This window comes from Anomalospiza imberbis, chromosome 14 (assembly GCF_031753505.1).
Source record: "Anomalospiza imberbis isolate Cuckoo-Finch-1a 21T00152 chromosome 14, ASM3175350v1, whole genome shotgun sequence".
NCBI classification, from domain to species: Eukaryota; Metazoa; Chordata; class Aves; order Passeriformes; family Viduidae; genus Anomalospiza; species Anomalospiza imberbis.
The window spans coordinates 6,546,719-6,563,956 of NC_089694.1; the positions used below are offsets into that span (position 1 = coordinate 6,546,719).

Sequence of the window (17,238 nt, forward strand, 5' to 3'; positions counted from 1 at the left end):
CCTCCAGCTGATAAAGTACAACTCCCTAGAGTATAATATGCTCTTCATATCTTTGGTCCAGTTTTAAATTGTATTTCTATACCTTTCCTTAACAAACTATTCTATGGTATGAGTGTTTGGAAGTTTTTCTTGAACTTCATCCTTTGTTTTTTTTTCCCTGTTTATTCATATAATTACTTTGGGATTTGGCTGTGAAAACATAAATGTGAGAGTTGACCAGTGTTTTAATGATCAGAAAGGGGAGGGAGGTATCTGACAGTACAGATCATGGCTTTCAGTTCTGAGGTTTCATAATTATTAGCTACACAAAAAGAGAATTTGAAGAGTGCAATGAGCAGGTCTGCTTCCAAGGTGGCCAGGCTAATTTGAATGTCTTTTTGTCTTGCAGAAGATGAAGCCCATCGTCCAGAGAAGACGATCTACCTCATCTGCCATTACTAAAGCTCTTGGAAAATCAAAGTCCCATTCCAGGTAGAAAAAATACCTTTCTGACTCCTGTTTCCATCTTTCTGCCTGCACAGACTGAAATCGAATTGGTTTTCAAACCCATTTAACCACGTTGAGGGCAATTTGGTCCTGTGGCAGGGGCAGGTGGGGGCAGGTGGAGGGGGACAAGGCACCAGACAGACGTGGTGGGTTGCAGGACATGGGCTGAGGCAGATTTAGCACCTCTGAGCATCCTGACCTTATACCTCAGAGTTTCCCTGTGCAGCCACCCCCAGCTTCCTCACTGCCAGAGCCCTCTGCAGCCCCTGCTCCATGTGCTGGGCTGCCAGTGGGAGGGATAGTCCTGAGAATTGTTTCTGGCTCAGCTACAGGTACACCTGGGCAGGTGAGGGGACTGGAGCTGCTTCTGGAGATGGAGGGAGTGGTGGGAGGCATGCCCAGGCCCTGACAGCCCTGTGCAGGATGGCATCAGCTCAGGACACTTGTTGGAAGAGCTGCCAGACCCAGACAGCTCCAGGCCAGCCCTGTCCCTGTCAGGGGGCAGCAGCTTTCCCTTATACCAGCTCAGGTAGTGGAGAGCTGCCCCCATGCCTGCACCTCCATTGAGTGTCTGCTGATGCTTTGCTCCTGCAGTGTGAGGCACCAGGAGTGTCAGCAGAGTCAGGGACGTGCCAGACATGCACATTTTCTGCTGAAACACTGTGTTCTTACTTAGCCCTGAGCTGAGCACCTCAGTCCAGTGGGAGCTGAGTCCTCCTTGGCCTCATCCCCCCTGCAGCACTGTGTTACTGCCAGAGACAGATAAGGGGATACCATGGTCCTTTCTGCCTTGCTCTGATAGCAGTCTTGTAAATAACATTTCCTGAGGGATTTGTTCAGTTTGATTTTTTCTTTCTTTGCAAGAAGGAGAAGTTAAAGCTGAACTGATTGACACTTTGATCTGGACCAGCCCTCCTGAAGAATATCCCTTTTGCGTCCCACCATTGGTGATTGATGCACAGTACAGCCTGCTTCCCTGCAAAGAGGGGGGAGTGTCAGTCTCACAGAACCATTTAATATGAAGGGCAGGACTGATTTTCATTTGGTTGTCATTTCACAAAGTTATGTGACTTCTTTTTTGTTCCTCCCACCCCCTCTAAATTGCAGTAGGAAAAAAAAAAACGTGAGGAAGAGAAACAAATTCTTGACTTTATTTGGCTGGAGAATATCCTCATGAGGGAGGGAAGCTTTAAATGTTTCTTGTGATGAATTGCTATGAAGGGTGCTGGTCCAATGCCATCTTTGCTCAGGCCATGAAAGCATCTGTGAGATTTTTTTGCTATCCTGCCATTGTGTTTATAAAGTGGGGTAATCCTCCAGCTTTAGAAAATCCACTGCTTGGGATTGTGAGATGCTGCAGCTCCCACTGCTCAGCTGATAGACATGGAGAGCTTTTAATATCATATCTGAAGGCGATTAAGCTTCTCACTTACAGCCCCACAGCTGCATAAGTCAAGATTCACTTGGTGGTGGCTGTGGAGGAGGGAAGAGGGAATTTCTGTTTGCCAGAGTGCAGGTGTTCCTGTGACTGGGGGAGGATTTTAGTAAAGCAGCTACTGGCTGGTTTTAACCTCATTCCTGTGAAATCAAGTGAGTTCAGTTATGAGGCCAGTGGAAACTGAGTTAAGACCAACGACGTCAAAAATACTACAATTACAGCTCGTGTGGTTTTTTATTTGTTTGTGTGGAGTGTCCTCAGACTAGAGGGTAGAGGAGTAGAGCAGAATTGCTGAGGGGTGAAGGGAAGGCAAGTATCCTTGCCTGCAAGCAAGATACATATCTTTGTCTATGTGTAGAGACAGGAGGATCTCTGTGAGTTTTTTTCCGTGTCAGTCTAAGGCCATGTCTCAGAGGTTCACTAATGAAGTCAGGCTCAGGCACACAAACACACTGTGTGAGCAGGAACTCTTCCATGCTCATGCAGCACATCCCACACGCTGAGACCCAGAAATGGCTGTGGGAGCTGCTGGGTGCCAGCTGACCTGAGCTCAGAGCAGAGCTGAGGGGGTGCTCTGGGGGGTGCTGAGGTGCAAACGAGGAGACTGCACTTGGCAGAGCTCTTCCAGCTGGGGACAGCACAGGGAGAGGGTCTGGTTCAGTCTCCATGCTGCCTTGTTGACTGAAGTCAACATGCAAAAACCCTCAGGGATTTTTGGAAATGGTGAGCACCTCTATGAATCTCAGAGGAAACAACAAGCTGTATGGCTGCCAGGCAAGCCAGAATCAGATGTCTGGAATTAGATGAGTACATGCAGTTCATTTTCTTTTTGCTGCAACTCTTGTGCTGACAAATTGTTCAGTCTGGATGGAAAACATGCACAGAAAGGGCAGTGCCCGCCACGCCCAGCTGAGCCACGCCATGAGCTTTCCACGTTCAAGTCATAGCTCACACACATGTGCAGGAAGTAAGTCTTCTACCTGAATGAGAAATTACTCAAAAACTACTATTTCAGCAGATTAATCTCACAAGATTTGGTGTGGGCTTTTAGGCAGTTTTCCGTCTGTCTGAGGCTGGTAAATTTAATTGTGCAGAGGCAAATGTGGGTCATAATAGAGAGCAATAGGGGCTGGGAGAAGCACAGAGCTCTCAGGCTCCTCCAAAACAGATGCCTGTGTCCCATCACAAACCCTTCTAAGGAAAGCTTCTGACAAAGTCTTGTGCTTTTTCTTACTCCTCCAGGGAAACTACTCTTTCCTCTTCCCATTCAGACAATGGGCTGCCAAGTGGGGTGTTCAGTAGCCCAGGCTCCACCTTCATCCTGGACGAGCGAGTGCAGCTAACAGTGGGCCTGCAGACCCAGGAAAGACATCTGATTTTGTTGAGTGATGTGCTGGTCATTGCCAAGTCCAAGTAAGAAGAATTTCCACTCATTCCTTTTCCCCAGTAGGTGCTGTTGAAGCTAGGCTCAGCATGTGGTGGGATTTTTGGGGCTGTCCTGTGCAGAGCCAGGTGTTGGACTCAATGATCATGTGGGTACCTTCCAACTCATGAGGTTCTATGAGGCTCTGATCTGTTTGTGGAGCACCCACCAGCCTCCAAAACAATGCTTCTTTGGAAATGTGGATCTAAAATATGGCATTTCCCCCTTCCACCTTCACAAATTCTTCTTGGTATTAATGTTTCACTCCATTTGTCTGAAGAAAAAGGTTGTCTAATCAGTTTTGCCCATTTCCTTATGAGGTTGCTTGAAGATACACTATGAGGGCAAGAGGCAGAAGGACAAAGCTGACTTTCAGTCTGACTCCTTCTGTCACACATAAATTAAGAGCTCTAACTGCATCTGCATGACTTGAAAGGAGCATGACCAGACTTTGGAGGTCTAAATGTTATTCTCTGGCCTAAGGAATTAATAATTTCCATTGTAGATCCTCCTCCAGCCTGAAGCTGAAAAAGCAAGTGCATCTGAGTGAAGTGTGGACCGGCACCCGTCTCAGCGAAGTGACAGAGAAAAAGATGAGTCCTGAGAATTCATTTGTCATTGGCTGGCCTATCACCAACTATGTTGTCACCTTCAGGTATCTTATCAGACATCAGACCTCCCTCTGCATCCCAGTAGCTACTCAGGTCTCCCTGTGTCAAGTGAAACAATGACTGAGGCTAAAGGGCCCATTTCCTTTTCCATTTCCTCACCCTGGAACCCGGGTAAGCTGTGCTGGCAGCAATAGTTCTAGGAACAGCAGACATTGGGAAGGAAATACTAGGAGAAAGAAAATAGCAATTAAAGGTCACTGCAAAAATAATGAGGGTCCACAAGATGAGTTAACTCAAACTTCACAGAAAGGGATTTGTCTCTTATCTGAACACTCACCAGTCTGACAGGAAACCTGGTCCAATTTGTTGCTGGGATTTTTTTGTTATTATTATTTTTGTTATTTGTTAAAATAGAACAGAAGAAGGAAAGGACTGTGCTTTTGTTCCAGGGCTTTGCAGGAAACAACTTTGACTTACAGCCATATATAAATGAAATTGGGTAGAGTTTCCAAAGGCTGTTACCCATTCAGCACTTGTTTGATGATCTGCCTCCCTTTTTGTCTTCAGCTCAGCTGATGTGAAGGAACGATGGCTGTCAGTGTTACTGTGGTAAGTGGCCCTCCTTTCATCCTCCTTCCAGGTGGTTCCTCTCCAGGCCTTAGAGAAATTTGCCCTTCAAACTGTGCTCTGATTTTCAGCATGTTAAGTGTCTAAGTGCCGTTTGAAAAATCCACCTTTGAAATCCGAATATAGATGCCCCTAGGAGAGTGCAAAATTGGTGTTAACAGATGGGAAAAAAGGGGGTGCATCAGAAGATGATATTATTGGAGCATCCTTTTCCCTTTGGAGCTGGAGGTTGACTTTGCTAATCATTGTAGAACTGTCACAAGTGTTACTGATTCTTCTGATGTTTTTTGATTAGAACTAAAATTTTTATTATGTTACATCTAGAGGTTACAATTTTTTCTTTTTCTTTTACGTTTTCTATGTTGCTTCCACTACCACCCAGACAAAAGTGTTTATATAGAGACAAAGAGGGGAAGAAATCATCTGATTTGTGGAGAACAGTAGTGATCCTGAGGGAACACTGGAAGGTATTATGCAGGACACATCCACCTGCACTGAAGTACTGCATGTGAGGGATTGTTAGTCTTTGTGCTTCAGGTAGATAAAGAAGTCAGTAAGAGCACATGGCCTCACTATGAACATTACCTTCATGTGTGTCATAATTAATCTGTATTTATTACAGTGCCAAGGAGGATGTCCCATCCAAATTTTAGGGTTCTTCTCAAATTTGGCTGGGAAATTACATCCCTTTTTTCTTTGACTTTCAGGCATATCAATGAGGTAAAGCAAAATGAGTATCTGAAGAATCTGACCCTTCAGATCGTTGTGCTGGATGATGACAACTGTTCTTCTGTAAGTAAAGCTAAGAACCTGCTCATCAGATCAAGACTACACAGGGCTCTGTGGAGTAGGGGAGGGAATGCAGGGCTGTGCTAGTATTCCAGCATCTGGGTATCTGCATCCTTCCCACCTGGAAGGCCACATGGAGGGTTTTGGTATGACAAATGAGGAGGTAGCCAGACCCTTACCAAACAGCACTTAATTCTTAAGATTATTATGTGCCTCTGACTTCTTTTCTCTTTTCCTTTTGCTTCAGTTCAAAATTCAGTTTGTGGCTGAGTACCACAGTCAATTCCTATTTCCAGTGCTATGAATAGAGGATATTGATCACAGAGTCACTGGTGTGTTGTCCTGAACTAATTTACTGGAATGTTTCCCAGTCTAGCATACATTTCTTGGCTTCATGCTGAGCTTGGTGGGTCACATTTGCCTCCTGGGTGTTCTTCCTTCAAAGAGTGACCCCTGGCACTCATGGTTGATGAGCCATGTTCCATGTTCACCCTTTTGAGTGACAGTGGCACTATAATCAGCCAAACACTGATGGGATCAAACACAGCATCTAAGCACCACCCACCTCCTGTGATTTCTGCTGGATGAACTCTTTGGATGGTATAATAGACCCATGACAGAAGAAGTAGTGGAGAATAGCTTTCATGTTTGATACCCATCATCCTTTCTGGTGTAGTCCAAATTCGTACAGCTCATCCAACCATGAACATGTAGTAAAGACAGTCATTAGACAGAGATGTGACATTTTCCCCAGAATTTGAAGCTACAGGAAACTGCAACCAAACTCCTCATCTTTTTCTTAGCTTCCTGTATTTTCTCCGTTTGCCTTTCTAGACTACTGCAGTCAACGTGTCCAATGTGGAAACTGCAGAGAGTGTGATGAAGAAGACCCTTCTACAGCTTGGGCTCCCTGTAAGTGGCAGGTGACAGATGTTAGCTAAGGATGCTGGCAGCATCTGCTTCACAGGACAGTGTGGGTGTGGATAAGTGAAGATTTGCTGTCTGTTGCTTTCTGAGTGAAGGGTAACCTCATGGACCCTCACTCTGGCTCCTCTCAACTAACATTTTTCTCTTCTTTGTCTCTCACCCAACAGGGCAGGACCAGTGAACACCACCTCTGGGTGGTCTCAGGAAAAGATGAGCCTGCTTACCCTCTCATTGGTAAGAACCCTCCCATACTGAGCATCATCTTGGTGCTTAATTCTGGCACCAAAGGAACAAGTAATAAATTGTATTAGTGTATGTGGCAGAGAAACATCACAAACATTGCACTCTTCACTTAAAAAGCAATAGTAGGGACACTGTTCTTGATGTCAGAAGTGACAGCAAGTTGCTGTGAGATGTCACTTGGCTTCTATCATCTCAGCATCCACATTTAATTAGAGCATGGTGATACCTCTGGAAAACTTCACACTTACCTCCATTTTCCAAGCAAATCTGTGCACTTCTGGGTGGGAGCCCATCACACTTTTCAGCAGATGCTCCAAATAATGGGAGATCTTTAGGCTGGCCCAAGAAGTTCCTTCTTTGCAGCAGGTGTGGTGCAGGGGTAGGACATGCCTCAAAGCCTAATTCAATCCCTCTGACTGCTGGTATGAGCTTGCAGGGCTAGGTTTGGAGGCTGGTCCTACTCTCCTGCTCCGCTTTGCAGGGGCCTCCTCACGGGCAGAGCAGGAGGTCAGGGCCAGCCTCAGCTGTCTGTGACAGAGGTGTCCACTGATCTCTGTCAGACAGAGCATCTCCTGACACTTCCCAGGCCCTTTGCCTTCGAGCTCTGTCAGAACAAAACCAATTGCTGCAGTCAGGTGGTCATTCAGCAGGAGTGTTTTAGATCTAGAGGAAGGCACTTTGGTAACTGAAAGAAGCAGAATTTTTCCATGGTATGTTGGTGAATTACAAGCCTCTAGTTAGGAAGCTAACATGCTTATCCTACTTGTTTGGTACTTACTTAGTTTTCATTGCATGTCAGTTCACAAATGATGAAACTGCTTTCCACACAAAACATTGCACCATATTGAAAGCCCAGTTTGTTGCATATGGGTTGTTATCTTTTGAACTGCTACCTTAATCCAGTGCTAAACTGACATCACGAGCACATGTAGGCCACTTGCACCAATGCCTTCACAGGCTGTTTATTTGAAAACTTTCCTTTCTAACAATTTGTGTTTAGGTTTTAGAACCTCCTCAGGCTTGAGGAAGGGTAGGTGTGTATATGGGGGCCTTGAGGACAGTCACAGTGGTGCTTGAGTGCCACAGATCTGTAGGGGATTATTTCAGAAATAGAAGAATCATTTTAAAATAAACCACTGAATTTTGTCTGTTAAGTTCTAAGCATTCACCATGGAGATCACCAAAGCTGGAATTTCCCAATAACAATAAGAGTTTTTACCATAGCTCTGCATTTTTGCTTGCTCTTTACACAACTCTGCTCAACAGGGCATGAGCATCCCTTCAGCATCGCCTTGAGCTGTCTCCGGGACTCTGCTGACCAGCAACAAAGAACCAACAATAACACTCTCCTGGCTGATGGGACAGAGGCTTCCTTCCTTGCTCAGCTCCCAAAGGAAAAACAGTGTCAGTTTGTCCTGAAACCCAGACTCCAAGCTCCAATGCAGCTGAGGAGAGGTAAGGGCTGCAGGAGTGTGGTAGAGCCAGATAGAGACTTTCTTGCTGTCCAGTGCAGTGCTGAGCTCTTCTGGCATCAAACAGGTATCCCAGAGCTGCTCTCATACCTGCACGTAACGTAAAGAGGAAGAGATTGCAGAGAGGTGAAATTTCTCTGTGCAAATGTTCAGACTTAGCTTTCAGTCCTTCGTTGGTCTTCAACTGCAAGTCATTGTAAGAGAATCATAGAAAATGCTGAGTTGGAAGAAATCCATCAGTATCATGGAGTCTTAGCCCTGTACCCAAGAACCCCACCATCCACCTGAGAGCATTGTCCGTATGCTTCTTGAACTCAGACAGCCTTGATGCTGTGACCACTGCCCTGGGGAGTCTGTTCCAGTGCTCAGCCACCTCTGAGTGAAAAACCTTTTCCTGAGATCTAACCTAAACCTCCCCTGACTCAGCTTCATGCCATTTTCTCAAGGCCTATCACTGGTCACAAGAGTGAAGTGATTCTTGCACTGCAGAGACAGCAAGGTTCCCTGAAGAATGGGGATTGAGAGTTTTGCTGATGGTTGAGAGATGAATAAGTGGCTTCACTGCTGTATATTGTCTAACCATGCCCATTAAGAGTGCAGCTAATAAACAGGTGAGGGTAGAAAGTGCTTGTTTTGCTGGGAACTCTGCCTCCTCTATCGATCACTCACTGTCCAGAAGGACAGACAGGTGTGTAATGAAGGTCTGTGTTTGGTTTCAGAGTCACTGCAGAAACACACCAAGAGGAAGAAGTCCTTGATTGACTGGGCCCTGCGCCGCAGCAGCAGCACCCCCACGGGCAGCCCTCCTTCACAGTCACCTACCACACCACGGAAACTCTTCGGCCTGTCCCTGTCCTCTGTCTGTCCTGACGGAATCCTTCCCAAGCCAATCATGGTAAGCAGCAGCCTGGACTGCTTGTCTTGACGTAAATTTGGTGTGTTTAGCCCAAAATTTAAAGCCACTTGCAGCATTGATGAGGATTGAATGGGGAAGAGGACCATCGTTTACTTGTGATCCAGAGTCAGCTCAGTAACAAGGGTGGGAACAACCCTCTCCTGGATAATCCCTATCACTTAATTTACAGATGTCTGTCCTGTTTCAAGGGGTGTCTCCAGGTCATCACCAGCTGACAAGGGGCAATGTCAGTGGATCCTGCCATGCTATGTAGCCTAGAACTCACTCACTACAAGAGTCCCCTGGGGCTCGCACTTGTCACAGGATAAGTGTGCTCTCATGAACTTTATCTGCAGCTTGCCTGTCAGGTTTTTGTCCCTGGTTAGATCAGGATAAATCTCTTGTATTGTTTTCTTTCCATTACTGACTTGGTCTCCTGCTAATTACATTACAGCACATGATGTATAATATACACAAACAAGAGGGTAAAGTGTTGGGCTCTAAAGTACAACTGGGTTTTCTCTCTAGGATATGCTGCTCCTCTTGTACCATGAAGGTCCCTCTACTAGGGGCATTTTCAGACGTTCCGCCAATGCCAAGACTTGCAAGGAACTGAAAGAGAAGCTGAACTCTGGAGATGATGTTCAGGTGGATGGAGAGTCAGTCTTTGTGGCTGCAGCTGTCATCACGGTATGTGTGGCCAAGAAACTCAGCTGTCTGGGCTGATGGTACCTTCCTTCTTTAAGGAAGCAATGAGTCTTTATGGGTAGGGAGGATTTCAGGGGAACAGAAAGCATTTTCCAGCAAGGAACATTTTCACCTGTTTGGTACACACAGGTGATACAGTGACCTGGTTTTCACATGCAGACACGTGCAGCCCCTCACGACAGGGCTCCCTTTGGCACCTGCCCATACCAAACCACCCCCAGCAGGAAGTACAGTGATGTTCACCTACGAGGCAGCTGTGATGTCTGTACAGTGCCAAATAACAGGACAGATGCTGCACTGAAATATGCATAAAACTCTTTGGTTGAAGCAGCACAGATGTTCTTTTTCATTTCTGAATGCAAGAAAGAGGCTGCAGGAGGTTTGGGAGGACTTGTGCCACTTGAAGGCAGCTGCTCTGCAACCCCCAAAACAGGAGCTGACCTGTGCTGTCTGGACCCCCAGCCTTCACCCTCTGATCAGCCAGCAAGCACAAGGGAAAACAGCTGCTAAATCCAAGAAGAGGGGTTGTGATGGGCGAGGGATGAAGCTTGTGATTAGACCCATGTTTCAGTAAGGAAAAGTCTGTATTTTGTACTGGCAATTAAATCTGGTCAGAGTAATTTAGGCACCAAAGTATAAAAAAAATTCCCTTTTTTCTTGTTGGCCTGATATTCAGGCACTTCCCAACACAAGACATACATTGAGTTGTTGAATAGTCCCCTAAAAAAAACCAGCAGTCCTCCTAGCTGAGAAATGTTTCAGAGAGATCTGTGCAGAGCCCTAGGGCTGAGTCCTCTGCTGGATTGGAAAAGGGACAGTCCTGCTCTGGAGAAGGGGCAAAACAGAAGGGCTGCCTGTTCATCCTGCAGTGCTGCCATAGAAGAGCCTGAGGAAGACAGCTTGGTGGGCATGGGAGGGTAGAATAAACATGTTTGTGTAGTGTCTTGTTTTATCTTGTGCTTAATATGAATAAACAGTGACTATATGCATTGTGAAACTGAAACCAGGAATTCAAAACTGACCAGACTGCTCTGCATATATATATTTAATTCAGGATTTTCTCCGAAATATACCTGACAGTGTTCTATCCTCAGACATGCACGGACTGTGGATGGAAGCTGTGGACACAGAAAATCGGGCACATAAGATTGAAGCTATCAAAAGGTTTGTAAAAGCCTTTGTAAAAGTTTCTTTTGGTGGGAAAAAGGGGATCATATGGGCCTAAGAATCGCCTTTATTTTCTGGGAGATACTGGCAATGCTCCAGGAGTGCATCTATGATAGCAGAATTAAATCTTTAATGACAGTAATTTTATTCTTATGTGCATGAAATTAGGCTGATCATCATATTGGCAGTTAGAAGAAACCACCCTGTCAAGGTGGAGACATGGACCTTGAAAACACTTTTACTGCCTTGAAACTGCTGCCCTGAGCACGAGCAGTTTATCGGCCTCCTGTTGGATATCCCGTTTATTCAACCATGGCTCAGCTCAGTTTATGAACCTTACCATTTAGCCAGGGCCTTCTTTATCCATGTTCTCCCCAGCACATGACACAGTGGCATGGTCTGGCCTGGAGCTGTCTCCTCTCTCCTCTGGGCATTCCCTGTTTAGTCAAGGCATTGTGGGTTCCCTCCCACATGCTCTGAACCCAAGTCCCTTGTCCCTCCAGTTCTATAACCAGAGCAGGTGGGAAATTTGGATGCAGAGCTGTGGCTCTCACATGAGTTGGTGGAGGGGAGTGACACAGATTCATCTTATTCTCAAATGTCGATGTCTCAGGCTGGGTACAAAGGGGCAGGAGGGGGAAAAAGCTTTGGGATGCAACTTCGGGAATTCAAAGAGCAGATGTTTGTGAACAGCACTGTTTTCCTTTTTTCCCACTCCCTGAATAGTCTCGTCAACCAGCTTCCAGAGGCCAACCTCATCTTACTCAGACACCTCTTTGGAGTCCTCCATCATATTGAGCAGAATTCTGGAGTGAATCAGATGAATGCCTTTAACCTGGCTCTTTGCATAGCACCCAATATGCTGTGGCTACCGAGTCCCACTGGGCCTGAAGAGGAGAGCCGGTCTACAAAGAAGGTAATCTTCCAAGAGTTTGGCCTCACCTCTGCTTTCCTCTTTCACTGCTTTTTATGGGCACGGCCTTTTGTAGTCTAAATGAAGGCATAGGGCCAGTGGCAGTGCTGGCTGAGTGGCACCCAGGCCCCACCCTTTCCTCTGTGCAGCTGTGCCCATGCTGGGCAGGGTTTAGCCCCTCAGACTGTCCAGGGTGAAAAGGCAAGCAGTGATTGCTTCACCAGATGAACTTCCTGTATGGTCAAGCAAGCACAAGAAAACTGGAGCAGCTGAAGTTGGACACTGCCACCTCAGCTGGAACAAAATAAGCAATGAGCACAACAGTGAACCAGAAAGTAGGAATGTTTGCTTGTAGCTTATGAGGTGTAAGCAATAGTGAGAAAAAGTGTAGAATGTGCTGTACCTGGCTCACAGTACCAGTTCACATAGTTCTTATTCTTGCCTCAGGTGTTCATGCAGATGCACTGCCACATTATTAACAGCTTCTTGAGGAAATCACATCTTTGTAAAAAAAATGAGACGATCTGCGTATGATTTTACTTGCTGTGTTTTCATGAAACTGAATCAGTGAATTCCTGTCTTTGCCAGGTGGCCTTGTTAGTGCAGTTTCTGATTGAAAACTCAGGAGAGATCTTTGGGGGTGATATTGCTTCCTTGTTCCAAAGACCTGACATAAAGAAGTCCAAAAACTCAGCGGAATCTCTGGGTAAGTTGGTGGTACTAAATCTTCCAGAAATATTTAAAATCTTTTAATAGGTAAAGTCCTCAGACAAAAGAGTTTGCTTTACCTCCATGTTTCTTCTAAGGAACAGCATTGAAAACCAGTTGGGTTTGGTTTTCCCTTTGCCTGTCAAGCATAGGCAGGAAGAGATAGCAAAGCAGAGGGCTGAGGTGCAGAAACTCCAGTGTGTCCCCAGAGATGGTTGTCTTTCTCTGTGGCTGCTGTTAAACCTACTCTAGCCATTGCAAGAATTTAGAGTAGCCTTAGCACTGCCATGTCCCAGCAGTATTTTTATTTTCCAGGTTAGTTCTATAAGGTTAAATCACGTGGTTTGTATGGGAAGAGATGGAGTTGTCTCTGTTAGCTATCCTATGAATACAGGCCATTGGTGAAAAGTGGTCATCAAGCCAGAATTTTTTTATTATTTCCTGTGAGAAGAATGGATTATCTTTGTTTTTCATATAACTTTCCTGTTTTGGTTGTGAGGTACTATATATATGGCAACAAATTAATTTGTGTCCTCTGCCTCAGACATAGGCTTGGCTCAGCATGATGATTCCTCTGATGAGCTGGAGTTTTCCACTTGTGATCCAGAAGGGCCAAAGCACCACCTGGAATCTGAAACAGATGCCATTTTTGAAGAACCCAGCAGCTTGTTACTTGATGAGGATCAGGAAGACTGGGACTTGTTCAGCGAGATCACAGCCTGCTACCAAAGCAAAGCCCAGACCAATGCCAGTGCAGACAGCTATGAGCTCCTGGAGGAGGATGGCTCCTTCTGTTCCATGGGCTCCATACGCTCGCTCAGCCCGGCCAGGGACCGGTGCTCCTCAGAGCCCAGCGTCTGCCTCAGCTCCCAGCTGCCCGCACAGGGCCACGAGCCAGTGGCCCGCCAGTCCAGCTGCGATGCCACCATCATGAGCAGCCACACAGACTACATCCACAGGCTCAGGCAGCTGCAGGTGGAGAGCCAGAAGCTCATTGATGAAGGCCTAAGCCCTGGGGTTAACAAGGCCAGGCAGAACTCGTGGCAATCACCCCAGACCACCTCCAGGGTGAAGCAGCTCAGCCTTCAGAAGTCCAGCCTGTCCAACAGGTCCAGCTTCTCCAGCCTGTCCTCTACCACCACCTCCCCATCTGCCTCCTCGCTTAGCTCCTTAGACAGTGCTTTCTCTTACTGCTCAGAGTCATCAGCCATTAGTCCCACAGATGTCTCATCACTGCCATTCATGTTTGGCACTTCTGCCAGGCTTCATGCTGTGTCTCCCACAGCTGCCAAGAGGTCCCAAAAAGAGTGGCACAAATCATTCACATCCCCTGTGCCTTTACATCTGTGCAATTTGGACAGTTTTCATGAGGGTGAACCCAAGGCTGGAGAGATGAGTCATTGCATTGGAGAGCAGAAAGGTTTTCCATGTGTCAGCAGAGCTGCCATGGGAAGCCCATTCACTGACATTGACTGGGAAGAAGAGGAGAGACAGCTGAGTTGTTCAGGGTGCCCTGGTCCAGGGCTCAGGAGCCATGATTATACCAAAGAGTTTGAAGAAAGCCCTGAGTACCCAGCTGCCAGCCTATCCAGTGAGACATCCTCACAGGTCAGCCACCAGCAGCACAGGGAGAAGACAGTGAAGAACATAGAAATCAAAGGTGTTGATGACTGCCCTCTGAGCCAGGAAAGCCTGAAGCGCACCAAGATAACTTTTTATGTGGCCCCAAATAAAGAAAGCTCTTGCGCGTCTCAAGTGGGAGAAGAGGAGAGATCTGGGACAAACACCAGCAGCAGAGACTCACCCAGCAGCAGCAGTGAGCACAGCCTGTCCAAGAGCTTGCAGACTGTGAGAGTCCACATCCCCCAGACAGTTTTCTATGGGCAGAACACCCCCCTTGTCCTGCAGTCCATCTCCAGGCGCTACCACCATGAACCAACAGTCCCATCCCTGCAGGCCAAGCACAGAGAGAGCCCCCAGAGTGCCTCTGCTCCCGAGGAGCTGGAGAGACAGCCAGTGGAAATGGCGCAGGCGCCAACCCAGAGCAAGGGCTTGGACACATTCAGGCACACCATCCGCATCATCCTCCCTGACTCCATCCGGAACACCATCAGGGACTATTTCAAGCACGATGAAACTGAGCCCTGTCCCACAGCAGAGGTGGAAGCAGTGGAGAAGGAACTCCTCCGGAGCAGGGTGGAGTGGCTCAGGAGCCAGCCTCTGGCAGAGGTGGCTGCAGAGGAGCGTGACACAGCGGTGTTGGCAGAAGAGACATTTGTCTAAGGCGATGGTTGTGGAGGAACTAAATATTTTTCTGTGTATGTGCAACAGAAAATATTCTGTAATATATGATCAGGGTGTGTAGAATTTAGCAGGCTGCATGGGGCAACAAGTGTAAAGTGACACTAATGTGTAAGTAATACTCATTTTGGTGGGAGGTGGGGGGCTGTTCTTTTGTTTTCTTTATGCCCTTTTCTGATGAAAGAGACTTTGCTGGCTGGGTGTGGAATGGAGTGAATACCACCAAATTCTCCCTGTCCTTGAATTAGCTGACCTGTACAGGACCTGACTCCATTTTTTTTTAATAGTAGGAAAAGAGAAATGTTGCTTTATTTTCTCCAGTCAGCTGCTGATGTGTGTGGATGACTGGACAACAGGGACAACTAATGCTTCTTAAGAATTTGTTTAAAATCTTTACACTTGCACAAAACCCACTATTATTCACTGTTCATCACAACCATTCCTCCAAAGGAAAATCCTTCACCTTCATTCCAGAAATCACTGCTGCTTCACTCTGCTCATCTGTTGTCTGCTCTGGTCTAGCTTACAGCCCTCAGTCATTATTGGTTGAGGCTAGGTTCCAAAATCAGCAGCTGGAGCCCAGAGTCCAAAGTCCAGCATTCACTGACAGACAGCATGTGTAACATTTTAAGCCCAAGATTGCTTTTTTTCTGGAATTAATTACACAGTGATTCTTTCTTCTCATACCTTCCCCAGGTTAACATTTGACAGAGACACAGTTGCCATAAAGGATTTTAGGACTGTCACATTGACAGGGCTGTGAATGTTCTGTGTCCTCTGGGAGTAGCTCAGTCACTAGCAGTTTCAGTCCTAGTGAAAGTTGACAATTTTCTGTCAATGCTGATGCCCCTTTCTAGAGGCAGTGTGGATGAGACAACTGACTAAATTCCTAGTCACACTGAGAGGGACTTGAGCAGGGCTTGGTTTTAGCACGAGGTCAAGGAGTTGTGGAAGTTGTCAGGAATGTTGTTGAGTAGATGCTGAAGCAAAGTCACATCTTGCCAGAAAGTTGTCAGTCCATGAACTGAAACTGTCCAGGTTTCACCACCAATGCTGGCTCAGAGAAACACCGAGTTCCCCCTCAGCAGAGTATGTGGCCCTGTGCACTCCAGCAGAATTGAGTTTGGGGAATTCCACGCAAGGATGTGCTAAGCAGGCTGCTGGTAAGGACCACCAAAGAGATGCAGCCAGTGGAGTCCAGAAGCATCCCTCAAAGCCATGCTCAGAAATGCCACAGGCGTAATGGGACTTGTTAGAGGGCTGTGACACTGCCAGCTGAGCTCTAAAAAGATGCTGAGAGCACCAGATTGGTGTGACGGGTTGTTTTAAGAAAACAGCGGGAAAGGTCTCAAAGGTCGAAAGGTTTGGGATGGTTCATTTGAAAGTTACATGAGAGTTTTCTATGGTGGTATCTGCCAGAGAGACAATCCTTTTACTCAGTCAACAATGACTGGGTGAAGGAAAAGAGAAATACATGAATCCTAATGACTGAAAGGTTGTGCTTGTGGAATAAGTATCCCTGCAAGCTGCTGAGTGTCTGCAAATAGCCGGAGCTGGAGCTGCATGACAGCTGCCATGGTTCAGTCCTTGCATAGAGGGGAAAGCCACCTCTGTAAAATTATCTAGTGTCAGATCCCTCCACTCATCTGCCAGGTGCCTGTGAGGGTCAGTGACAGGAACCTGGCCCAGCACTCCAAATTCACACCATCAAATACTAGGGCAAGGGAACCAGGGGGAAGCCCAGAGCCCACTTTCCAAGGTGTATACAGTTTGTTTTGTTAGATGAAGGGTGTTTGCCTCTCACATGTGGCACTCTCTGTCCCAGATCACCTTTGTGCCCCTTGTATAATGAAAGGTGTATATAATCATAACACAACTCCACCACCAACATAATTTTCCTCACACATGAACAGCAATAAGGCATCCACAGTTTGTTTTTTTTTTTCCAGAGCTACAGTTGTAACTGTTTTAATAAAAGACACACAAGTTGTCGTGGTGTTGTCACCTTTTGTTCCCTTGCTCTTGGCTCCCTTCTCCCCCGTGTCAGGGTGGTGGCATTTGCACTGAACTGCTGTGAAACACACTCACCTCCCAGCCCAGGTCTGCCAGGCTGGCCACGCTGGCAAGAAGCCTTCTGCCAGCACAGCAGTCTAGGCATTGCTCCTGTCTTTTCAAGAAGGTGAAACAGCACTAAATATTATAAGAAAAGTCTGCCTATTCTTGGAAGAGAGATGATTCTGTATTTTAAACATACTAACAGACTGCAAATTCAGTGGCTGGGCTCAGGTCAAACAAAAGGGACCTGAACCAAATGCAGAGTAAGAGCTCACAATTTGCATCACCTAAAAGGATCAGAAGAAACTCTTAGAAAGAGAATAGTTTAGAGAAACACTGAGTGAGGCAGGGGAAAACAATTTTCTTTGCTTCATCTTAGGCTGCCTAATGTGGGCACAGTTCCCTGGCTAGCTGCTCTAACCCAGCTCTGCATTATAACATTTTTCTTTATTTTAAACAAAACAAAGTCCTGCAA

General features: G+C 46.5%; 1 protein-coding gene across 1 annotated transcript; it reads left to right on the plus strand.

Annotated features, from left to right (window-relative positions):
• Positions 1-334: 334 nt before the first annotated feature.
• On the plus strand, positions 335-16,699 carry LOC137482399 (rho GTPase-activating protein 20-like). Its single transcript, XM_068204674.1, has 14 exons — positions 335-471; positions 3,167-3,337; positions 3,853-4,002; positions 4,526-4,567; positions 5,293-5,377; positions 6,209-6,286; positions 6,469-6,535; positions 7,811-7,999; positions 8,736-8,911; positions 9,440-9,601; positions 10,674-10,783; positions 11,513-11,702; positions 12,288-12,405; positions 12,952-16,699. The coding sequence occupies exons 1-14, from the start codon at positions 392-394 to the stop codon at positions 14,688-14,690; spliced, it is 3,357 nt and encodes a 1,118-aa protein (XP_068060775.1). The 5' UTR covers positions 335-391; the 3' UTR covers positions 14,691-16,699.
• The last annotated feature ends 539 nt before the right edge of the window (positions 16,700-17,238 follow it).

Excerpts from the sequence above, each read along its gene's own strand:
- LOC137482399 (XM_068204674.1), top strand. The coding sequence starts at position 392 with ATGAAGCCCATCGTCCAGAGAAGACGATCTACCTCATCTGCCATTACT. Across the intron at positions 3,338-3,852 it reads CTGGTCATTGCCAAGTCCAA|ATCCTCCTCCAGCCTGAAGC; the intron begins GTAAGAAGAATT and ends TTTCCATTGTAG. Across the intron at positions 4,568-5,292 it reads TGGCTGTCAGTGTTACTGTG|GCATATCAATGAGGTAAAGC; the intron begins GTAAGTGGCCCT and ends TTTGACTTTCAG.